At 40.5% G+C, this 25,400-nt stretch overlaps 2 protein-coding genes across 2 annotated transcripts; one reads left to right on the forward strand and one right to left on the reverse strand.

Annotated features, from left to right (window-relative positions):
* The first annotated feature begins 8,328 nt into the window (after window positions 1-8,328).
* On the forward strand, window positions 8,329-10,474 carry LOC118288790 (ATP-dependent Clp protease proteolytic subunit, mitochondrial-like). The gene is made up of 5 exons (XM_047328083.1): window positions 8,329-8,395; window positions 8,500-8,599; window positions 9,261-9,448; window positions 9,555-9,660; window positions 9,888-10,474. Exons 2-5 carry the CDS (start codon window positions 8,581-8,583, stop codon window positions 9,962-9,964), a joined length of 390 nt encoding a protein of 129 aa, XP_047184039.1. The 5' UTR covers window positions 8,329-8,395; window positions 8,500-8,580; the 3' UTR covers window positions 9,965-10,474.
* A 579-nt stretch (window positions 10,475-11,053) lies between these two features.
* On the reverse strand, window positions 11,054-24,974 carry LOC118288788 (ATP-dependent Clp protease proteolytic subunit, mitochondrial-like). The gene is made up of 10 exons (XM_047328082.1): window positions 24,881-24,974; window positions 23,933-24,102; window positions 23,451-23,561; window positions 15,046-15,141; window positions 13,735-13,806; window positions 13,556-13,652; window positions 12,830-13,017; window positions 12,618-12,723; window positions 11,557-11,690; window positions 11,054-11,384 (listed from the first exon to the last, which is right to left on the reverse strand). The coding sequence occupies exons 1-10, from the start codon at window positions 24,957-24,959 to the stop codon at window positions 11,358-11,360; spliced, it is 1,080 nt and encodes a 359-aa protein (XP_047184038.1). The 5' UTR covers window positions 24,960-24,974; the 3' UTR covers window positions 11,054-11,357.
* Between the last annotated feature and the right edge of the window lie 426 nt (window positions 24,975-25,400).

A 25,400-nucleotide genomic window follows, 5' to 3' on the forward strand; every position in this document is an offset into this window, starting at 1 on the left:
GGTTCTACCTTGAATCTCACTTTTGAAGTGCTCGTGCCGCCCCCCATGCGTCATGAAGAAATGCCGCCCCAGGCGGCTGCCCGCTTCCCCGTGCCCAAAACCGCCACTGCCCGAGGGTCGTTGTCAATTTGTTTATACATACTTTCACTTGAGGTTAGCACCTTCGCCTCACAGCAAGAAGGTTCTGGGTTCAAATCCCAGTTCAGCCTTTCTGTGTGGAGTTGGCATGTTCTCCCTATGTATGCGTGGGTTCTCTCCGGGTTCTCCGGCTTCCTCGGAGATTCACACCTACTCTAAATTGACCGTAGGTGTGAATGTGAGAGTCCAGGGTGTACCCCGCCTCTCGCCCAATGTTAGCTGGGATTGGCTCCAGCGACCCCCCGCGACCCTTAAATGGATAAAGCGGTAGACGATGAATGAATGAATGACTTTGACTTGAGTTCAGTCATCGCCATTATATATGTTCCAATCTTCATTCTGTTTTGTTGTAATGTTCTGTGTTATTTTGTTCACTTATATACAAGCCTCGGGTAGTGGTGACACCATGTGCCACAAGGCCCCTTCGAATGTAGATGTGTGGAAAATATAAGTAATGCTCCACATAACATCCAACATATACTCTGCTGAAATGTATAATTTCATTATTAAAACAATTAAAGGAAATAATGTGTTGTAACTATATGAGTGTGTAAATCGTTATCTATAACATCAGTAACAAAAACACAATCTCATTAGGCCATCTTCATTTTATGCGCCTATACATGTCTGAGACGCACGTTTCAGATCACTCCCTCTCGTGGCTGCTGCAGCTGTGCAGTTTACATGTGAATTTAAAGCAACCCCAAGACCCTTGTGATGGTACATCGACTTACAGTAGGTTGAATGTGCGTACGCTGATGTCATGGCCGAAGCAGCAACGAAACCGAAGAAGGCAAAGGTTTTTTCGGAGGAGTCTAAGAAAAAAAGGGAGAGTGACAAAATCAAAGGCCGGACGAGGATGAATATTGGTCCAGCGTTCGCTCACTGGCGTGAGCTAAAGGAGGAGGAGGGGTGCCCGGCCGATGCTGACTTGGCCGTCATACTGTTGGACTAGTAAGTATATTGCTTGCATACTATCTCTAGTTTTTTTGAATCTGTTGTCTGCCTGACTATGTTACGGAAGCTATCTGGTCCTCCATTTATCATCATGAATCCAGCGATGCTAGTAGAGGAGCGAATTATCAATCGGGATTAGATTCTACAAACATGTAGGCTTTTGAGTTCAGTGCAGTGATTGAAAACGATGACTACCGCACCAAAATTCCAACTCAAATGTGTTGCTTGTTCTGAATAATCAGCAAAGTAATTCCCCAGTTATGGGATTTTTGACTTCTCACATTCCTGCTTATCACTAGCACCTAAACTATCAGCACCTAAGCTGAGTGTAACCATACAGATTGTGACTTGTAGAATGTCAATTCATGTACATTTAGAATGTTTAGCCAGAGCCAAGCCACTAGCTCACTTCAGCGGGGACAAGCACCTAGGTTTGGAAATCATTATCACAATGATACAATGTGTGTGTGTTGTTGCTGTGAAATTGAATAAGACAACTACATTCTCTGTTATTTCCCTGTAGCTTTCAAAGTTAGTAACATCTACTCCCCACAAACAACCCTGCCAACCTCCACAGCCTGTGGTCTCGAGTATCACAGAGGAGTCGGACCATGATAGGTATTGCATGTTTTCCTGGGCCAGCATTTGTCTGTTTTTTTTCTTTTACACTTTTTCTCATGTCCTCTTTTCTGTTTTGATTCAGGGGTGAATTTCCCATTGAAGGTGTTGAAATACTGGAAGAAGGCGCTAGGGCAGAAGAGGTCGCTGTATTAGAGGCCAGGTGAGCTTCTATAGCAGAAGCCTATAGTCCTTGGAGTTGGTGGTGGGAGCCTCTGGTTTTCTGTCTTGTATCCCTTGCACACTTTCCTGCAAGACTTGCCTACTGTCGCACAACACTCACATACTAGTCGTGTTTGCACTTGGTTAAAATGAAGCACAGGCAAAGTATCAAGGCATGCCCTCTCCTTTGCCCTCTTAGCCATCATGTCTCCATTGAAAAGTAGGGACAGGGAAAGTTGAACTGGACGGGGAGGGTAAAGGTGTGAAGTCCCCCTTTGTGCGGACCAGATTCTGACAGAACTGAATTTCCTTCTTGTGCCATTCACCTGTTACTGGCACAAACAAATTGCACATGACTGTAATGGAACAGTATGAGGAGTGTTGAGTACAGCAGGCGAGTGATGCCTGCCTTAGTTTATCTGAGACAGTGACTGAATGTTGTTTGCTTGAACTAATGTGGACCGAATGCACATTTTCTTTTTCCCACTATGCCTACTAATCTATACTATTATTGTCCACATCTATTATACTGTGTCTGCAGCATGCAACCTCTGGATCTTGTAGAGGAAGAAGAGCAGCATGACTCTCCGGAGGAGGATGCAGCAAATGACCCAAGGAACAGCATGTAAGTCTGTCTAATGACTCGGTATTCATTTTGTGTTATTGATATGTCTTTCCCGCTTATGGTTATGTGTGTTTATTTACAGTATGGAAAATGGATGAGAGCTGGACAGACCCAAGATTCTGTAAGGACGGGGACAGCTCTGATGATGAATGTATTCCTTTTCTCCAACTACGGTATGTTATATTCACGAGCTTCATCTCATGCACAATCATATTGTAGGGTAGTACTTGTAGTAGTAGTTTCCACTATCCAAAATTCTAAGACCTGTTCATATTTTGCCTTTTTATGCAGAGTTGGTGGTGCAGCTTCCAAGGTCGGGAATATCGAGCAGCTTCCAGAAATATCCATGGACGAGACTGTGCTCGATGTAGCTGTTCCCAACCCCACCGATGACCAGATGACAGATGCGACAGACCATTTGAAACCTATTCTGACCGAATTACTGGGGTGAAATGCCCAGGATGACCACCATGGGTAAGCAAACAGTATTTGCTTTCGTTGTGTGCGTGTGCGTATGTGTGTACTACAATCAATAGTTGTGTGTTGGAGGAGAAGGAGGAGGGACTGACTCTGGGGAGAAATCTGATTCTGACTTGAGTAGCATAGCTATTTCGCTCATCCACATGCTCTATGCTACATGGAGTTTGAAATGACAGTTTTGTGTTGAATAATTGAGAACTTTCAGTTATTTGTAGGTTAGTCTGGTCTAGTGTAGTAGTGTTTGAGTTAGTAAGTGTATTGCTTTTCTTGTGTGTTGTTTTTTTATTGTTCTTATTTTATTTACTGATTGTAGCTATGCCCCTTTGGACACATTCCCTGGAAGTGGAATTCCCAGCCACTTTTGAAGTATGGGATGCAAGGGGGGGACTTCATGTTGTCCACAAATATCCTGTTATCCGGGAACAACTACAGGAAAGTTGCATTTCTCTTCAATTTCATGCAACTGGGGATGGTGGCAGAGTCTACCTTTTTCAAAATCCAGGATACCGACTGCATCGAACCAGTTGATGAGTTCTGGCAGAAAATCCGAGCCGACGTTCTGACCCCGTTTGCGTGAAAAGGACACGGTGGTTGTTCTTGGTAAGACATTGCTTTGATACCTTTGTCACCTATGATGATATTGACACATCTGTGGTTTGCTATTACTGATCAAGATCATGTTGTGGTATCTTTTGTAATGTTTTGTCTTGTCTTTTCATTAGGTGGTGGCAGAATGGACTCTCCAGGTAAGTGTGTGGGTGTATGTGTGTGTGTTTCTGTGTGAGGAAGAGAGAAAGAGATTATGATTTGCGCGGTTGAAATATTGACCACTATGCTCTACATTCTGCAAGGCACTGTGCACAGTATTGCACCTATACAACCAAAGAGCAGGAATCTAGAGACATCGTGCACATTGTCTCTCTGGATAAGCGTGAAACAAACAGAAACTCTGTGATTATGGAGAAGTAGTGTTTCATCCGAACAATGGACGCACTCCTGCCGGAGATCCATATATCGGAAGTGGTGACCGATGCCCACCCACAAATTTCTGCTTTGCTGAGTAATGAAAATGGCTGTAATGTTTGAACTGTTTGAAATATTTTTTTTTTATTCTAAAGGCTTCTTTTTCCACAGAACCAGATGGCAAATACAAGCAATGGGGTCTACATCATTCCCCAGATATTTGGCATGCGGCGAAGAATTTGGGGAGGAAGCTGCGACGGGTAAGCAATGTTCTTATATTAGATGAGTGAGTTGTTAGTAACAGGATTTCAACCTTTTACATATCTTGCTGAAAAGCAGCAGCATATTGATGGTGTTTGTCTCACACTGGCACATCCTGTTTTCAGGCTGGTGAGATGAAGGACCAGTCTGAACTTTTGCCATGGATCAGGGACATTGTAAACCATTTCTGGTATTTTGCTAAGCAAGCATCTTCGGTAGAGGAATTTAAGGTACGTTTTTGGGAAGTGAATCAATGATGTAAACAAAACCATTGTTTCGCTGTGTGTACAGAAGGCGAGAGAGTTCACGTTTCTATTTCTGGTTTCTATTTCTGAAGCCGAAGTGGCATGCTGTAATACACCACATACAGTGTATTTCTGACAGTTGTAAATCAAGACTGGTTTACAATTGGTACTATCTTTGTAGTTACAGATGATACTACAACAAGCGGTCCAAATTCTGGAGTGTCTACACATTGAAGGTGGAAAAGGATTACTCCCACATTCCAGACCTGCAGAGGGCCATTGTTGCAAAGAGGCTGCAAAGTGGAGGTGGTCTTCCTAGGGAACAGACCCTCAGGCCAGATGATCCCAGGCGCTTAGGTCTTCTGGCTCCAGCACATCCACCCCCAACAGCAGCGCTAGTTAGGGCACATGTGACTCGTGGTGAAGGTGTTCCCCAAGGTCAATGCTGAGATCTGTGTGTGTGTGTGTGTGCGTGTGTGCATGTGTGTGTGTAGTGCTAAAAAAATTAAAGTGTCCAGTTGTGCAAAAATGTCTGTATTCATTTTCAAACAAGTGAAAAAGGATAAATAGAACAATGGTAATATCAAACTGTTTCCAGCAAACTTCTAAGTATTATTATTGTCTACATGATCCGGTGAACCCTGAAACCTATATACTGTGCCCTTGGGTCTGGAAAAGTGTCTCTGGTTCGCCACACACAGCAGCTCGGGATGACGACTCTGTTGCCCAACCCAAGGCGACCGTGCTGCCAGAGCACAAACTGGCGATAGGCTGAGTGACTATTTAGCCTTTGCTCTACCCCTGGCTCCTGGTCATTTTCAATTGCAAATATGTCGTTCCAGGCTGCCCGAGCCAACCCTAACACCCCTTTCTTCCAGTATATACAGGCGCATATGGGCCATGTTACTGACGCAGGTCTCTGGCGTTTGCCTGCAGCAGAGTCTCTCCAGGTCAGTGCTCATTTCCCTGCAGTTTGAACAGGTGCACCACTGGAGAACACCTCCATCAGGGACTCTCGGCGGTTCAGAATCCTCCAGCAAGGCCAGCACATCAAACATCAAGCCAGGGAGTCTTGTCATGACCCTCTGGAGGAGGGTCCAACGCCTGGATTCTGGCCTGCATGTCCGCATCACGCTGATCCTGCAAACTCTGAATCCTCTGCTGGCTCTCAGGGTCCATGTCCTCTCTTATCCAACCCCCCCCCCCCCCCCCCCTCCCTTTCCCTCCCTTTGTGTCCTTGGGCAAGACACTTAACCCTAACTTGCCTCTGACGGCTCTTCCGACAGTGCATGAATGAGTATGAATGTGACAGAAAAATGCGCGGTAAATAGCAGCGCTGTATGAATGTGTGTGAATGGGTGAATGGGACTTTCCTGTAAAGCGCTTTGAGTGGTCTATATGACTAGAAAAGCACTATATAAATGCAGTCCATTTACTATCATATTCATATGACATGCTGAAAAATAGGCCACTGTACCTAGAGTTTTGCGACAGTAGTAGAAGACAATACTGTTTTCCAAACTGTAGGGGGACCCCGAGAGCAAATCCTTCATAGTGCTAATTTAAGTTCATTCATCGTTATTAGTTCTAATTCTGTTATGTTATTTTATTCAAGTTCTCCATGTTCTTTTTTTTCATTCATACAAAAGCCTCAGGTGGTGACACCATGGGTGAATAGGCTGTCTGGGTTTATGGGAACCCCCCACTGTGTAGGAGCGAGAATGAACTGTCAAACGTTTACAACTAACTGCGCACATATCATCGAGTAAGTGAACATTAACGTAACATGTACAGAGAAGCAAATCAACAACAACTTCTAATGAGCATCAGTCAGACAATGTAACCCTGGGTTCATAATCCTCTCGAAAAACATTTGTTTTTGTTGATTTATAAAGCGATCTTTTGCCTTGCCATTACAACCCCTCGACAGTAGGGGGTGCTGCATCCCCCCTCGCACCACTACTTTCAGCGTCCAAAGAATTGAACAGTGTCCAGAGAAGCAGAAAAAAGTTGTTGCAATGCTATTTCATATGAGTACAGCCTTCAGAATTAATTTTAATTTAATTTAATTTTTGTTTTGTTTGTTTGTTTTAGGTTAATGTATAAATTGGGTAGATAACTCTGGCTGACACTAACAACATAGCCACATAGGTGTAACCACTCGATCATGACTGAACCCAAATAGTCATGTGAGACGCTGTTGGAAGACAATAACATAGTTGTAATGTGCAATAGTTACAAAATATACAGATTGGGAATTTTTCTTTTGCTTGTGTTCTAGTATTATTTGTGAAATTTCAGTATCGCCATATGAGATTGTGGACGTTTGTGTCACTTTTCAATCTCCATTTCAGAAACGTTACACCCTTAGGACTCAGCCATCAATTTTGAATATTATTCCAATTATGTGTGTTATTTTTGTCGACTACTACCTTCAGCTGCAGACTTCTTTCAACCTAAATGATTCACAAGACTTTGAACCATTATGAGAAAAATTTGACAAATTTTGATTAATCACTTTGTGCTTGCCTTTTCCCCAACTTGCCGCTTTATGTTTAGTTGAATTTCATATACATTTGACAGGAGTCATGAAAGTTTCCCAGTTACATTTATTTTCAGATGAGTATAAATTATACATGAAATCCTAAGAAAAGAATTGGACGTAAAACAAAAGCACAAAAACTGTTCTCTTTGTACGTTATCATTCTAATAAGCTTATGTTAATGGACCCTTTGTTTTAATTATGTTACTCTTTTACATTCTGTATATGTGTCATCTTTATGTACATTCTTGCTCTTCTGGGGTTGTTACAATAACACTTTGTCTTACATTAAAAAATGCTGCAAGTTTTAAATTAAATTTTTTTTGTTTTTGTTTCATGTCCGTCTTTCAGAGGTTGTTTCAAATTGGAGGAGTGGGAGCAATCAGGTTCATGAGGAATCATCCAAAAGCATTTTTGGTGGAGCAGACGGTGAGTGAAATGACTTGATCTGCTCGGCTGTGATCAAAGCGACCATGTCTGTTAATGCTGCACAATACAAACACCCGTCCAAGAACTTCCTCACTAAAAATACATTTAAATTCCTTTATATTTAAATTCCTGAATACCACGACACCACAAGATAAGTCTGTTGAAAACAAAAAGGATAATCCCTTCACCACCTCACTGTTTAGCGTGAGCAACATTTCTCCTTGAATAATTGTCCATAGTCTTATTCTTCAGGATAAAAAAGGTATTTATCTTCATCCAGACTTTTGCATTTGCTTGTCTGAGATAGTTTTACTTGGAAAGATACTCTGATGCATATGAAGCGATTAGTGTCACATTTTTGTAACAAGTATAATAAGAAATGCCACATTACAAACAAAAGAGGAGAGAAGGGGGAAAGCCGATTATACTCAAACTGTCAGAATGCAGTATAAGAATAGTTTGATTTTTGTGTGTACTTTTCAGGTACAACACAATGCACCCCAGAAATCAAGGATAAAAATCAAGTGTGAATGGTGATCAAAGAGCGCCACAAAAATCCCGGGGGAAAAAAGTGTTATGTTTGGTTGAAGGTACACAGCTCATGTGTTGTACCATTCCCTGTTCAAAACTATACTGTAAAGAGTTATATTCTATAATAAGAGGGACATTGCAGTTATTCCAAAGTGTACTAATGTGTATAATGTTTGCAAGTCTTATAAAGCTGTCTGCTGTTTAAATCAGATTGAAAGTCTCTGCCAGATGGGTCAATGTACTGAAATGAACTGAATACAGTGGTGTGAAGGAAACCAGTCCAAAACCAGTACAGGATGTTTGTATAATGCAGATTTTTTTGGGTCACTAGATAAGGTTCTTGGTGTAATTGAAGTTTTAACATAAAATGTGACACTTTTTCAGGGGAGAGGAGAATGGGCCCACAGCCTCCCATGGGAGAGAGTAATTTGGGTTACGGGTCCTGTAAGTGTCTTCCTGAAGGTTGAGATTGATTAATAATGAACTTGAGATTTTTTGTTTGTTTATTTGTTTGTATCCTAAACATGTTTTCTCACTCCTCTGCTCAGATCGATGATAAAGTAGCAGCAGATGTCATTCGGAACCTGCTATTTCTCCACAAGGATGACGATAAAAATTAAAAGATCCACATGTACATCAACAGTCCTGGTAAGTGGCATCACTGACGACAGGAGGGTTCAGAGTAGCAGTATGTTGTTGTAAACCAACTTACAGTCCTGGTAATGTACTTTACATTACCTAAAGAAAATAAGGTATCAGCCCTTTGGCTTGGAGCAGTGGACAAATACATAAAAGCATCTTGAATTTTTTTTCAATAAAACATTACTTCATGTTTCTTAAGCAAAAATACTAATTTTATGGTTCCTGCTTATCAAATAATTTCTTTTCTGATTGAAAACTGAGTAAAATACAAAAATAGTCTTTTTTATAGAAATTTGTGACTTGCAACTTGTCTCCTCTCCTCTCTGTACGCTCTAGTCTGTTGACATTTTCACATCACTAAACAAACGTGACAGGTTTCGCCTGCATCCGTTGGTAACGCCTTTTGGAAATTTAAAATGAACTGAGCGGTCCCAGACTAATACGTATTTGAGTATTAGTCTGGCTATGCAAGGCTAGACTGCGCCTGCATCAGTGCCAAAGTAGCGAATTTTAAAATGAAATGATCTTAATGGCAAATCGGCTCAACAAATGGCTGATGGCGATAACTGAAAAAAATGATGAATATCAACGCTGATAATCGGTCGAGCCCTAATGTGGGGCCCTTATATAGGTTCAGCTTCTCTTTATCTCTCTTCTCCTCTGCCAGGTGGTGTCGTGACAGCAGGCCTGGCCATCTACGACACCATGCAGATAATTCCAAACCCCATCTCCACCTGGTGTGTCGGCCAGGCAGCCAGTATTGGCAGCCTGCTCCTGGCAGCGGGAACCAAAGGGATGAGGCATTCACTGCCCAACGCCCGTATCATGGTTCACCAGCCAACAGGAAGCTCCAGTGTAAGTTGGTCTTCATAACTCCATCTTGTCCAAGTTGACAAACTTGTAGAGGTGATTATTTCACTGAAACAAGGAAGTCCTATTCATGCGTATGTTGTGTGTCCAGGGTCAGGCTACAGATATCGCCATCCACGCTAAGGAGATAATAAAGCTGAAGAGACAGATCAATCAGATCTTTGCCAACCACACAGGGCAGCCACTGGAAACTATTGGTAGGTTAGCCTTTTATCTACAACCTACTCTGGTCATCTTCATCTCTTTAGTTTGTTTGTTTCCAGCTACATTTTCCTGCAAAAGTTCGGTCACAACTGGTCCAGTTCAGCTGCCATTTATATCTAACTTCTATAACTTAACATGGTGCAATAGTCAGTTCTGTACTACCAGCACCTCTAAGATCAGTCATTAATAACAGTCATTTATCTCTTAATTATTTGACCAGGCACAGTAACCTGCTCGAGTTTGAGCTGGTTGTCAAGCAAACTCCTGAAGCACATTCCCCAAAACAGTTTGGTCTAACTGTTGATCAAATGACTGTCATCTGAAAGGAGTCATTCATAGAGACAAACCCACAGAGAATCATCACCCAGCGCTGCACTATCTAAAGGTTTAACAACTGCTGCAGGTGATGAACATGGAAGTGCAACTTCAACTTACTGAGCTGGATCTTTTTCCTAGAGCAAAAGTAGGCTGATAATAAATAGTGGTGTTTAAAACTCGCCCCCTACTGGCCAATAAAATAATAAAATCAATTAATGCAATTAAAATTGTGTGACATGTAATCCCATATCCCCCTGGTATTAGGTTAAAGGTCATGTATATCACCTGTAAATGGCTACAGGAGAGATGTTCCCAGTGATATGATGTAATATTAACATCAGTAGATACAATGGTGTGACGTGCAAATTTTTTTTTTTAAATGGGAGGTCGTCTGTGTTCAAGAACAGCAGCTCATTTCTATCATTAGAGAGGAGCATATAATGCAGTGATCAGTTGGAATAGGCCTTTTGTTAATGAATGCTCCATTTCTCCTGTGTTGTAGAGGGTTTACTGGAAAGGGATCACTACATGAGTCCCATGGAGGCACTGGATTTTGGACTAATAGACCGGGTCCTGGTCCACACGCCCCAGGCAGGCCAGGATGAGCCGGAGCCAGTGGCGGCCGCAGCACTCAGCTCCTCTCCAGCTCCAGAGCAGACCCCCCCCCGTGACAAACACCGACGATTCCAACAAAATATAGCGTGACGAGAGGCTGAATTCGTTAAATCAAAATGTTTAATGTATTTGATTATATTGTAGTTTTGGTGTTTTTGTGATGTTATTTTTAATTAAAACATGTAAATATGAAATTACTATAATTAACTACTAATAAAACCTTTTAAATGATTCGTTCATACTTGACCCTCCGCTCTTTTTACACACTTGCACAGTGCATAGTAAAATGTCTGCTTAATTTTAAGTTTAAAAGATCGATTTATTATGATCTGCAGCCTTAAACCGTTTTTTTTCACTATTTAAATACCTACAATAGGGTTAAGCTTCTCAATTGCTGGGGATGGTAAACTATTAGGACTTCAGATGAAGAACAGGCAGTTCACGTTTTGGGAATTGTGGTCAAAAGTATCTTTATTTATATATATATATATATTCAAATACAGATAATACAAAACCTTCAGCAGTCTTCAGTGGACATCTCTGCAGCAAGGAGGAACAGAACAAGAACAGAAAACTGTGTAGAGAATCTCCTTTAGCTTTCTTACTTTCTCTCAGGGTTGAATAATAACCAACTTGTGTGTGGAGTTCAAAAAATGAATTGACTCATTTTAAAGACCTGTTACCAACATTTTAAAACGATTTGAAACTGTGTCTGATGACTTCCCTTCATGTCAGGCCCGATCACTGCATTGTGCCTCTACATGTGTAGAATGCAGTGTTGTCCCTGAAGGGGGAAGAGAGTAGCTGTTAGACGACCATGGTGGATACGGCTTGCTGTCAGGGACTGAATTCTGAAGTGGTGCTTGTAGAACTGATAGTTTTGCTGTTGTGGGTTCATGGCTCATGTATGTAGGAATAGGGAGGGGTGGGCTGCTGCTGCTCCTGGCTATTCTTACCCACTCTGGCTTATAGGTCATTGGAGTATAGGAGGACAATTCATCAAGGGGTCGGTGGACCAGGACCCGGTCTATTAGTCCAAAATCCAGTGCCTCCATGGGACTCATGTAGTGATCCCTTTCCAGTAAACCCTCTACAACACAGGAGAAATGGAGCATTCATTAACAAAAGGCTTATTCCAACTGATCACTGCATTATTTGCTCCTCTCCAATGATAGAAATGAGCTGCTGTTCTTGAAAACAGACAACCTCCCGTTGAAAACACTAATGCACGTCACATCTTCATGGTATATATTAATGTAAATATTACATCATATCACTGGGAACATCTCTCCTGCAGTCATTTACAGGTGATATACATGATCTTTACCCTACCACCAGGGGGAGAGAAGATTACATGTCACATTGAAATTTTACTACATACAATTTTAATTGCATTAATTTTTTTCTTTTTTTATGGGCTAGTGGGGGCAAGTTGTAAACACCACTACTTATTATCATCCTATGATGATGTGCGGGCAAACATTGGCGTACTTGGTACATATCTGATGAATTTAAGACAGATACTCCCTCTACTCTTAGCTTTGTTTTAGTCTCCACCATCCGCTAGGAAAAAGATTTGACTCAGTAAATGTAGTTGCACTTCCATGTTCATCACCTGCAGCAGTTGCTACACCTTTAGCTAGTGCAGCGCTGGGTGGGTTTGTCTCTATGAATGACTCCTTTCAGATGACAGTCATTTGATCAACAGTTAGACCAAACTGTTTTGGGGAATATGCTTCAGGAGTTTGCTTGACAACCAGCTCAAACTCGAGCAGGTTACTGTGCCTGGTCAAATAATTAAGAGATAAATGACTGTAATTAATGACTGATCTTAGAGGTGCTGGTAGTACAGAACTGACTATTACACTATGTTAAGTTATAGAAGTCAGATATAAATGGCAGCTGAACTGGACCAGTTGTGACCGAACTTTTGCAGGAAAATGTAGCTGGAAACAAACACACAAAAGAGATGAAGATGACCAGAGTAGGTTGTAGATGAACAGCTGAGAAAACCTACCAATAGTTTCCAGTGGCTGCCCTGTGTGGTTGGCAAAGATCTGATTGATCTGTCTCTTCAGTTTCATGATCTCCTCAGCCTGGATGGCGATATCTGTAGCCTGACCCTGGACACACAACATACGCATGAATATGACTTCCTTGTTTCAGTGAAATAATCACCTCTACAAGTTTGTCAACGTGGACAAGATGGAGCTAGGAAGACCAACTTACACTGGAGCTTCCTGTTGGCTGGTGAACCATGATACGGGCGTTTGGCAGTGAATGCCTCATCCCTTTGGTTCCCGCTGCCAGGAGCAGGCTGCCCATGCTGGCTGCCTGGCCGACACACCAGGTGAAGATGGGGTTTGAGATGTACTGCATGGTATCGTAGATGGCCAGGCCTGCTGTCACGACACCACCTGGCAGAGGAGAAGAGAGATAAAGAGAAGCTGAACCAATTTAAGTGGCTCATGTTGGTTTTTTGATAAATAGACTTTTTTTTTGTTTTGTAATACTCGTTACGTTAAGTGAATGTTGAAACGAAAAAGGAAACTGGACAGTGAATGTTTCACCTTTTTTTTTCTTTCCAATTTAGTTGTTATGTTTTGCATGACAGTTTTCAAACAGAAAATAAATTTAGAGATAGAGTTAGAAAATTGTATGATACAAATTAAAATAAAGACTTTTTGCATGAACTTGCAATGCAAAATATTTGTTATCAATGTTTCAAAGAGGAGGGTAGCGGAGGCAGATCAGACAGTCAAGTTTTGAAAGAGGAACTAATGTTTTATTGAAAAAATATTCAAGATGCTTCCATGTATTTGTCCACTGCTCCAAGCCCAAGTGCTGATACCCTATTTTCGTTCAGTAATGTAGAGTACATTACCAGGACTGTAAGTTGGTTAACAACACCATACTGCTACTCTGAACCCTCCTGTCGTCAGTGATGCCACTTACCATGACTGTTGATGTACATGTGGATGGGTTTGCTGGTGTTTTCTGACTGTAGGAAGAGCAGCTGGGCATTTACCAGATTGGCTGCAGAATCATCAATCTGAGCAGAGGAGGGAGAAAACATGTTCACAAAGCAAACAAATAAAACCAACAAAAAATCTCAAGTTTAGGAGATCGCTTACATGACCCGCTAAATAAATGATTCTCTTCCTCAGGAGGCGAGAATGGAGATCGTGCACTTGTTCTCCTCTTCCCTGAAAAAGTGACACTTTTTAGAAAAAAACTTAAATGACACCAAAAAAACAACTTTATCTAGTGAGCAAATCTGCATTATACAAACATCCTATACTGTTTTTGGACTGGTTTCCTTCACACCACTGTATTCAGTTCATTTCAGTACATTGGCAGGGACTTTCGATCTGATTTAAACAGCAAACTGTAGAGTGGAGACAGCTTTTTAAGAATTATAACTTTAATTTACATTGTCTCCCCATCAAGGCCTGATTGCAGATATCTATAAAATAAATACAGCTGTTGTGCAGTTTACAGTGATGAAGAGTGAACCAAGTATCAGAACTGATTTTCTAGTCTCTTTAAGTTAATTCTCCTTGTGTTATGACATAAACTGACCAATGGAAGTTGATCCTCCTTGTGTTATAAAATAAACAGACCAATGGAAGTTGATCCTCCTTGTGTTATAAAATAAACTGACCAATAGAAGTTGATCCTCCTTGTGCTATGAAATAATCTGACCGATGGAAGAGTAGAAGGTCCAGGACCAATCTAAAATATTGTAGTACACTTTGGAATAACTGCAACGTCCCTCTTATTATAGAATATAACACTCTTTACAGTAAATTTTTTAACAGGGAATGATACAACACATGAGCTGTCTGAATTCAACCAGACATAACACTTTTTGTTTTTTCTCCGGGATTTTTGTGACGCTCTGTAATCAACATTCACACTTGATTTCTATCCTCGATTTCTGTGGTGCATTGCGTTGTGTCCATCAAAAGCACATACAAAAATCAAACTATATTCTATTCTGCATACTGACAGTTTGAATGTAATCTGGTTTCCCCCTTCTCTCCTCTCTTTTGTTTGTAATGTGGCAGTTCTTCTTAAACTTGTTACTGAAAATGTGACACTAATCGCTTCCTATGCACCAGAGTATCTTTCCAAGTAAAACTACCTCAGACGAGCAAATGCAAAAGCCTGTATGAAGATAAATATTTGTGTTTTTATGCTGAAGAATAAGAATGTGGACAAGTATTGAAGGAAAAATGTTGCTCACTCTAAATAGTGAGGTGGGGAAGGGATTATCCTTGAGTTTTCAACTGGCTTATCTTTTGGTTTCATGGTATGAAGAAATAAATTTTTATGGAGGTCTTTTTAGTGAGGAAGTTCTTCGGGCTTATGTTTGTATTGTCCAGCATTAACAAACATCGCCGCTTTTAACACAGCCGAGCAGATCAAGTCATTTCACTCACCGTCTGCTCCACAACTATAGGTATGAGAGGATTCCTCCATACTGGACTGTGGTGGATGGACCGCCTGAGTGTCAGCCCTCCAATTTGCAACACCCTCTGAAAGACAGACGTGATGAAAAAACAAAAAAAATATATCCATTAACATACGCAAAGAGGTTAGTTTCAAGGATTTCACGTATAATTTAAACTCATCTGAAAACACAATGTAGGTGGGAAAAACCTTCACTAATCCTATCATATCTATATGAAATTTAGCTCAACATAAAGCGGCAAGTGGGGGATAAGACAAGCAGAAACCGTGATAATTCAAAAATAATGGTTCAAAGTCTTGTGACTCATTTAGTTTGAATGAAGTCTGCAGCTGAAGATTACACACATAACTGGGATATTATTAAAAACATGGCTTAATTCCTAAGGGTGTAACATTTCTGAAAAGGAGATTAAAATGTTACACAGACGTCCACAATCTCATATCATGATATTGAAATATCACAAGCAAAAAAAAAAAAATCCCAAGCTGTATATTATGTTAATATTGCAAATTACAACTGTGTCATTGTCTTCCAACAGCGTGTCACATGACTATTTGGGGACAGTCATGATCGAGTGATTACACCTGCAGAAAAAGTTAGAAGATGAATAATAACCCTGAGATTGCAGACCTCCCACCCCTCCTATTTTAAGATGTTTTAGTCAGAGTTGACTAGGGAAACTATACGTTTTTGTTTCCCAATGATCATCAAAAGTGCAGTTGTGACTCCCTCGTCATTTATTGAGACAGGAGTCTGCTCTTGTTATCTCAAAATAACCCTCTGGGGGGGTTGAGTACACAAACCGAGATACAGACGTCCAGTACAGTAACCATCGACTTGTCTTAAAGTAAGACACTTGCTGATTCATTCAAACTAAAGGCAGTACTCACACGAAACAGCATTTTAAAGTCTACTCGGGGAAACTGTTCCACTTCTTCTTCTTCCTGTTAATTTCCGGCAGGCTAGATGCCTGAGGGCACGTTGCTGCTGTGGGTTGTTGAGATTTGTTGGTTTCCTCAGGTGGAATCGTGTGCACTAATTGTACTAGGAAACAGTTTCACTGTACTCCGATGAAAAGGATAATAAAACGAGAACATCAAACTCCACAGTTTGCGAAACCGTACAGGAGTATCCGAAGCCAAGTGTTCTTCGCACAGAAAAGTATCCTACAGTGAAGAAACCATGTGGCTTGGTCAGTTCTTGAAACTCAACTGAACAAACTAACCAACTTCAAAGGCATGAAGAGACTTTAAAGCCACGAACAAACATCAAAGCCACCATGAATTCATAGCCATGCAGAGAGCAGTTCCTGCTAAAGCGACAGTAATATGCATACCCATTCAACAGAAACTTAAATGTTGCTGCCTTTAACAACCATTGTTCTTAAACTGAACAAAACATGAATATTTGGAAGTTTAGCGTGGCTCCCACAGCTGCCACCTTCAGGGCATAGTTATATCCATTTTTTTTAACTAATCCATAGGATCAGTCCAGTTTCCTTGATGTATTCAATGACTACTGTTACTCTTCCGGTTTGGTTTATTCTAGGGGTTAGGTAAACTTTTCATCGACACGGTTTCAGCGCCCAGGTCTCTTACTGCCGCATATAGCCGCTCTCTCTTCTCTTAAAATTCAATGCATTCCATTAATATATGTTTCACTGTTTGTTGTTTGCAGGTTCCACACGTCATCCTCATGCTTTCCCATCTAAAGTAAATCCCACGCCAGCCCACAATGTCCCAGCCTTAGCCTCGTCATCAGGACTGCATCCCTTCTCTTCTTCCCTACATACCAGTGGCTCTTTATCACATTTCTCTGAATGCTTAAGTAAGGACGCCCCTTCTTTTCCCTTTCCCACTCCTCCTGCCATACATATTATATTTTGCTTTATGATGGACTGCCACTAAGTCAATCCCACAGTCACTCTGGTGTCAACCTCCCTTTTCAATGCCCCTTTTGCTGCCCCGAAAGCAAGCTCATTCCCCTCTATCCCCACATGGGCTGGCACCCGCAGGAACCCCAATGACTCTCCTGCCTGCTAAATGTTGTATAGTGCTGTTAAAAGCTCCACCATAAGGTCAGATCTGGCTCCCAAATTTCCCTCTCAGCATCATGAGAACTAATGCAGAGTCTGAACATAAAACTTTCAGCCCTGGTTTCACTTATTCTATCCACTGCAGGGCCCAAATGATGGCCATCAGCTCTGTTGTGTAGACTGAAACCCCCTCAGTAAGTCGCTTACATTTTATAATCCCCATATGTGGTATGCAAAATGCGAACCCTGACCTTCCCAGTTTGGGGTCTTGGGCCCCGTCTGTATAAATTTGAATATACTGCCCCAGGTGTTCTTAAGTCTTTCCCCCACTATGTCACTGCAAGCTGCAGTCCTCTTACTGGATTTTACTGCTTCAAATATAGTGAGGTCTATCTCTGGTGTTGGTAAAATCCATGGTGGTACAACCGGCCAGTGGACTGTAGGGTGTCCCATATCTATTTGTAAGACTGGAACCGTCTTCTTCATGGCGCTTGACATCCAACTTATTTCATTAGCGGCATCTACCGAACGGGTCGAGGCGCATCAGCACCTACTACCAATTTCTCCAATAAATGAACGTATAGCACGTATATATATATAGGTTAATATTACTACTACACGTAGGCTAATTACCACTTACCAGGCAATAAGAGCAGTCTCCCCATAATATCGTGTTATACTAACAAAAGTCGTTGTCAGATGCTTCTCATAGTGTAACATTCAACTTTGTGTCCAGTTTTATTTTTGTTATTATTCTGTCAGATACTTTGGAGCAAACCAAACTGACAAGTCAAATATATAAAGGAATAGGCCTCCATCAATCAGTATGAGGCTACTGTTGGTTTCAACACAAAACATTCAAAGCAGTAACATTATAGGCCATGTAAAAAGAAAATACAAATTGTAAGTAAGAAAATTAGCAAAAAATAAGGGATTAAAAAACGAGAAAAAAATCCCCCCCAAATTAAGAAAATCAATTAGTTGATTGGTGGTAAATGAAAAAAAATATTTTTTTACTTTTCTTCCAACCCACTTAAAGGTAAGTGGGAAAGTACTGTATTCATGCATATTGTTTGGCTTAACATTTTCAATTTCCACCCTATTGTACTTCTATTTCAATAAATTTCATAATGTTATTTTAGATAACTGTATAAATATTATCATTTGAAAGGTGTATACAGAATAAATAACAAATTATACTTAAAGAATGTGAAGATATAAATGGGATTTGTTAAACAATCTTTTAAAAAACGACAAAGAATACAGTATACTGTGTAGATCTTTAGAGGACAGCTCCTATATTCCTGAAATAAATAAAATAAATTTATCACAAAACTCCAGTGTACATTCATGACAATGTAGACTTTGCTCCTTTTTTCAAATGATTTAATCTGCTCAGTGTGTTTTCAACTCATAACGTTGCTTATGCAACACCTGGCTCAGAAATTTAAGGAGACAAACACTCTGGCACAAATAAATAAATTGTCCAAAAAGTGAAAGATTTTCACCTTTTGGTCAATTTATTTCCAACAGTTACCAATGATATTTAATCAGATTGGGTGAAAAATCATAAAGTGGCACACCAAATCTGCGAACATGGTCTGATTGTTATTGTTTTGGATATTGTAAACTTATTTTCAGTGACTTTTAACAAAATATGTTGATATTGCCGTTGTCAGTACTCATGCTCTGCATTGGGCAGTGTTGGAATGTAACTACATGTATTCAAGTACTGTACTAAAGTACTGGCCTATTTGAAGATTTGAATTTGTTCAGCCATACATATTTTCAGATTACAAGAGACAAAAATCGAAAGTAAAAGTTAAAATTCTAATATATAAACATCTATGTTGGTCTAGCACAAATAGTATTTGATTAATTGAGAGAAATGCAAAAAAAATGTAAAAAAGTGTTGCAACCGTCCCAAGTCTACTTCCTTCTTCCTCTCATGTTCCGCGTGTGGGTGTCGGGGAGTGAGTGTTTTATTTTGAAACCGAGCAGTTCCATCACATGCGTCCAGTGTTGGGGCGTCACGATACGGGCCAGGTCGGGACAGTTTTGAGGCTCCGTGCTGTAGAAATCCTTCATGATTTGACGCAGTGCAGGCAGCAGGGCGTCCCGTGTGGCCGGTGAACAAAGCACATAATCCGGAGCCACACAACTCTGGCCAGAGTTGAAAAACTTTGACCACGCCAAGCGTCGAGCAGCAGCTGTTATGTTCACCCGACCGTATATGAAGCACGGACACTTGCCGCCCAGCTCCAAGGTCACTGGAGTCAAGTGGACTGAAGCTGCCTGCAGGATGCAGCGTGCCACCCTCTGAGAACCTACAAGAAGCCTGAGAAGTCAGTGTGGTTCCTCTGTACAGCATGAACTGTATTTCAAGACAATGTGTCTGCTAGTATGTCATCAATGGAATAAAGTGTTAGACATAGGGCTGTGCAGTGATGAAAATCTCACTACTCGACAGAGGTCTTTTCATATCCAGACCATACATATTGTTAGCTATTGCAAATTACTCGTGGCCATTCTCAACCTTATTAACTGCATCCATGTCTTTGCAGATGTTCAGTTGTAACAGTAGCTATTGTCTCCTTCACTTTCATGATTGTTGACCTGACCAAATGTTGCGTCATGGACAACATGTGAGTGGGATTCGTTTTGTGCTCTCCACTCCCCACTTTAGTAGCTCTCCTCCGTGAACCCTCTGTATTGTTTGACATAATTCTTGGATGGGCAGTAAAGAGGTTAGTGTCGGGAGACTGTTGTGGGAACCAGTTTGTGGAAGAATTTTCAGGGTCATTTGCACAATTAATAATAATTGGCACAATGCGATAAAAAAAATTATAGATGTTTTTTCATCACACGATATATATCGTCACATTGCACAGCCCCAGTTGGACAGATAACAGAATAAACAAAACGGCCGCATGCTTACTGGACTGGGTTTAAAAGTACCACTTATTATTAAAGGTCTTCAACTTCTTATGTGTTACTTAAATATCAGACTGCCAATTTGACATTATTGTAAACTGCATACTGAATAATTTAAAAGGAAGCTAGATGATCAGACCGAGTTACGCAACCAATTTGTATGAGAAGTGTTGAGCAACAGATCAACATTAAATGATCAAAGGAACAGATTTATATCACTCTTGAGACTCACATTAATTCAGTGAAGGGGGAAAATGCACAGTCCCCATTTCAAGCCAGAATATGTGCACATCTTCCGGTCACAGATTAAAAGTTGAATTCTTAAGTAATAAAACATCTTTCAGTTCAGAATACTCAGGTTTCACTGCTACAGTCTTAAGTGGTCTAGTGCACAGGCGTCTCTGCTACCTCCTGTCGTACTGAAAATTAAATATTCTGGATACGGATATCAGGTCTCACTGGGGACATTCTGGTCTTTAGACCAGTGAAAGATCAACATGGACAAATCTATAGTCAAAACACATTGACATGCAGAAATCTGATCCATCATGGAGGCTTTTACCTGTGTAGAAGATGTGGTCAAAGTGAATCTGCAAAAGTGCAGATTTGGTTATTAAGGAGGATCCCAGGGTTGTTTAAGACGTTCTAATGTTCCATGGGAAGATTCTGATGGTCTTCTAGGTTGTTTAGGTCAACGCAGCTGAACAGCGCTTTTATTGTGTTGTTATTGTGATTTTTGTCAGTGCACGTCTATCCTTTTTTTTTTGCTGGCCCAGAACCAAACTGCCTTCAGGATTAATAAAGTTGTATTATTGTATTGCATTTAAGTGGTAATTGATGAGGCTCTATTAAAGTTTGGTCATTGAGAGCATCCTATATTTTTACAGTTGTGGAAATTTTAGTGGTCAATGACAAGATTCTACAGGTCCATTTGGATGTTCAGGGGGGAGATTGTAGTGGCCATTCAGGAGGCTTAATGGGTCCTCTTGAAGTTCCTATGGGTCTTTTCTTCTATATCCATACTACTACATTTTAGTTTTTTTAGCTCCGTATCAGTAATAATCTCTATCGATATACCAGCCAACCTGAAACCATATCACGTGACCATTCACATACACTGGGCATGTGTTTACTGGTGTAAACAGCAAGCAGATTCTACTCTGCCGTTGGTTACTCAGTTACAGAAAATACTAGAGAATAAATACTACATAGAAAAAATAATGGTGAAATTTCAGGAGCAGGGATTTCTTTTCTCTGAGCGATGACAGTGAAGTGGAACTGTTACTGACAGTGTTTATGTTTTGCTGGTAGTCCACTGGTACCAGTCAAGTCAGGTCATGACTGATAAAAAAACAATCAGAAAGCAAATGCAGGTCAGTGTTTCCTCAAGGATTATTTTCAGCAGCGGGGGCAGGGCAGCAGTGATGCTTTTTAAAACAAAAACCTAACGAGGATGTAGCCTTATAGGTCCTAGTAGTCCTTCAAGGAGGTTCCTAGTGATTCTTAATGGGTCGACATGCCCCCAAGGAGAAGAAGTTAGAGAGACGAGTAAGAGCAGAGTAGGGTTACCAGGTAACCGTGAGAAAATGTTGAATTACGGTTCTGCTTATTAGTCCCTAATATACGTCATGCATTAATGTAACAGTGCCTGTGTTTTTATACAAGCTAGCGATTAGCATGCATGCTAACGTCAGAGTCTGTTTGCTACCATTAGTTGCATACAGCTGACAACTACCGACCCTTAGTATTCCTCAGTAGGGGAGTGATACGGACCTGTGCAGACTGATACGTCATTGCCGTTGTATACGCTTATTATACCACGGCAATGAACCAATCAGATCGCTTGATTTGAGTATAATTTAGTGTAAACATCAGCCAATGAGTAGGCAAGACCTGTATGCGTGACATTTATATGTAAAATGTGTTACTCATTTCATATCTTTGTCCATCAAAATGAAAAATGGTGCACAACTCTTCTCCACTATATCATTATATTTACCTCTGTCAAGGAGGTTATGTTTTCTCTCTCTGTTAGAGAGGTTGTTAGTTTGATCACACCAAAGGTAGTGAATTGATTTGCACCAAACTTGGTCTATGGGTGGGGCATATGCCAGATATTAACCTATTCAATTTTGGTGCAGATCAAGGATCCCCCCCATAAACACTTTCCCCAACATTTCACAAAAGGCTATTTTTCAACATTTTTCAATTTCTATATCTTGTAATAATATATAATTCTAATAATATATAATGTATTTATATTGATGTAAAAATAGACATCAAGACATCAGTTAACAGAAGTTACATTGCACATGTTTCTAAGATTGTTAAATGTTGTTTTCAGACCTGATTTAGCTTGTAAACCCTCCAACTCACAGCCTGACTATGATAGACCACTGATAATGTGATGTTTGCTGTGATTTGGCACTATATAAACAAAATTAATGAGTTTATTTTAATATTAAATATCATATAATGTATAGATTAAAAAGATTTGATTATTGCAGCTTTAACAGCTCACTTATGGATGTGAATGATACCTGCTGCAATGGCTCCAACCAGGGGTATCAAAAGGAGTTGCACAGGGTAGTTCCAAGCTCCAATGATTAACACAACTCCTAGTGGCTCCCTCCGTACAAAACAGTCATCAAGCCTAGCCAGGCCTGAAATAAAAATTTAAAAAATGTAAAAAACCACAATGTAAAGAAATACACATACTTTGAAATAGGAGTGTAAATAATTTCATGATAAGAAAAAAACATTAAATGTACGAGCTTTTTAAAATTGCCTGATTGCATTAAAAACATTCAAAAGAGCTATCCAACCGGGCATTACAAGTTCAGTTTACTCATTGACAACATTTTGGCTGTGAAAACAGTTGCATTAAAAGTTTTTCCAATCTTTGACATGAAAACCCAGATGCTGTAATCAGTTTTTTATCAAACTGTAGTGGTGGGATTGTAAATGAGTCGATCTTTAAGAAGCAGGAAAGGACATAATGAAAGATGCATTCAGGGAAATGTATGGATTCAGTGTTCTTGGCATTTAAACCCAATCACTTTAACACCCTTTTACCAACAGCTGTGAAACATGTTTTCTCACCTCCAGAGGTTTAACTTGTGGCCTTGCTGTGATGTAAAATATACTACAGGCTGAATAAATACAGGTGGCATCACATTTGAACCACTGCTGGATGTGATCACAGCAAAAACAAACAAACAAAACAAAAAACCAACTTCAGCCTGTCGTTAAATTACTTTTTTAATTTGTAATCTGAAAATCTTTGGATATAAGTTACGCAATAATAATCAAGAAATAATTTAAGGTAAACAAGAAATAATGTCCTACCCAAGTATAGAAAACGTATGCGACAGCCAGTTTCATTAAAGCGTTATTCAACCTACCATGTTTTTACCGACATACTCCTGCTGCATCCAGGTTTTCAAGTTGGCGATGACGTAGTACACCTCATTGAACACTATGTCAAGCTCAGACAGGACGGCCTCAAATTTTGGCTGATGAGAAAGAGCAGCAACCAGAAAGGGAAGTTAGTGCTTGTCCGATTGTGGCAGGCAAACAAATATGTGTTCGTCAAACACGGAGTGTGTGCTTTTGTTGTACCAAATGTCTATAAATCATCAAATCAAATGTACATTTGTACAGTTAATAGTTGTATACAATGTTAAATGTGTCAGAATCAAAATTGTAGCAGCGCTTACTTTCAAATTTTGTTACAGGCTTGAAAAAATACTAAACCGCAGAAAGACGGCTGCGGTTGGTTAGCATCAGGCTGTCAGCCCCTGTGGTTCAGTTGTAAGACTCAGTATTGAGGGGGTGTGTGTGTGTGTGTGTGTGTGTGTGTGTGTGTGAGAACACGTTCTTGTACCTTGGCGAGGTCTTTGTGCAACGCATCCAAAATCTGCTGCTCATTTTCTCTGATCATGGACATGAGCTTGTTCAGCTGCGTTTTACGAAACTGCTCTGGTAATGTGACGCCTGAACGAAAGACCGCCCGCAACCTGTCCACAACCTGGCTCTGGGTGTCCATCCTTTCACCTGCAAAACAAACACACGTGGACATGAGGAAGAAGAGAAAAAACTACACAAATCACACAATTGTAAAGAAGTAACAGGCAAAGGCCTGTTTGTTTGTTCTTTACCTGAGGAATGACATTTAACTGACTGTCACTATTGCCAGTGTTGATTTGCCCTTTTTCCCCCCAGCAGCCATTTTGACATGGGAAACACAGGTGTTACTAATCACATTCATTAATTAGGCTCTGGGAACAACCTTTCAATTAGTAACACCTGCGTCTATCTTCATTAAATGACAAAAAAAGGGAAAAGGAAAAAGGATCTCTACAGGGTTTTTTGTGATAACTAGCTCACATTAGTTGTAATGTACAGTTTCATTTATTGTACATTAGTTTAAATATGTACCGTTTTAAGTATATATTTAACTGCACAGTATTCCCCTGTATGGTTGTTGCATACTTATTTGTAGTCTTCTAGATTTATGGACAGAAGGGCCTGTCCATGAAACAGCTCATTCAAGAAGTGAAGAGGCTCCTGGAGTTTTGCCGCTAACCCACAAAAGCGCCAAAGTGAGGCTTTGGAGGTGGCCCAAATTATATTGCAATAATTTCGCAGCGCAGAGGAGAGATGAGGAAAAAACATCTATAGGCCGAATTTACCACAAGACTTTATAAGATTCGTTTGAAAATGTTGTCATCGAGCGTGTGGCTCTTTCGATCCCACTTTGACGGAAAAGGAAAGAAACATAAAACCCATTTCGCAACGGAGGCGCTCACACCACTGTCGGGCGGTGACTCACGACAGCATGCGTCCAACTCATGGCAGCTCAGACAAACCGGCGGCCAAGCGATTGTTCGAGCCTCAAAACGAATTGGCATCGATTCATGACAAACTTTGGTTTACTCCTGACAAAGGCAGCCGTGCAGTCACAGCTCTGTGAACACAGACAGCGTTTCAGATCAGTTCATGTTTCCTTAACTGTTTGGAATCTTAGTAGCAGGTGAATCCAAGGGCAAATCTCTTCCCTTCACTCTGGAATTTAAATAGGTTTTCAATTAACAAAAACAAACACTTATGACCCTATGATATTCATCCGAAGAAAAAGAGCATCTGGTGTTTGACAAGGCCAGCAGAAGATTACATCATGGACAGACATGTGTTTTTGGCCTGTCCTTACAACTTTAAAGGACATTTTGCGGGTTGAAAGTTCTAGGGTTTATGGTAAGAACTGGGTCTAGGTTACGGATTTGGGCATTTAGTTGTAATGGTTAAGGTTAGGGTAAGGGTCTATGCTATTTTGTCAATGAGTGTGTCTGTGT

This window comes from Scophthalmus maximus, chromosome 17, assembly GCF_022379125.1.
Source record: "Scophthalmus maximus strain ysfricsl-2021 chromosome 17, ASM2237912v1, whole genome shotgun sequence".
In the NCBI taxonomy this organism is placed as follows: domain Eukaryota; kingdom Metazoa; phylum Chordata; class Actinopteri; order Pleuronectiformes; family Scophthalmidae; genus Scophthalmus; species Scophthalmus maximus.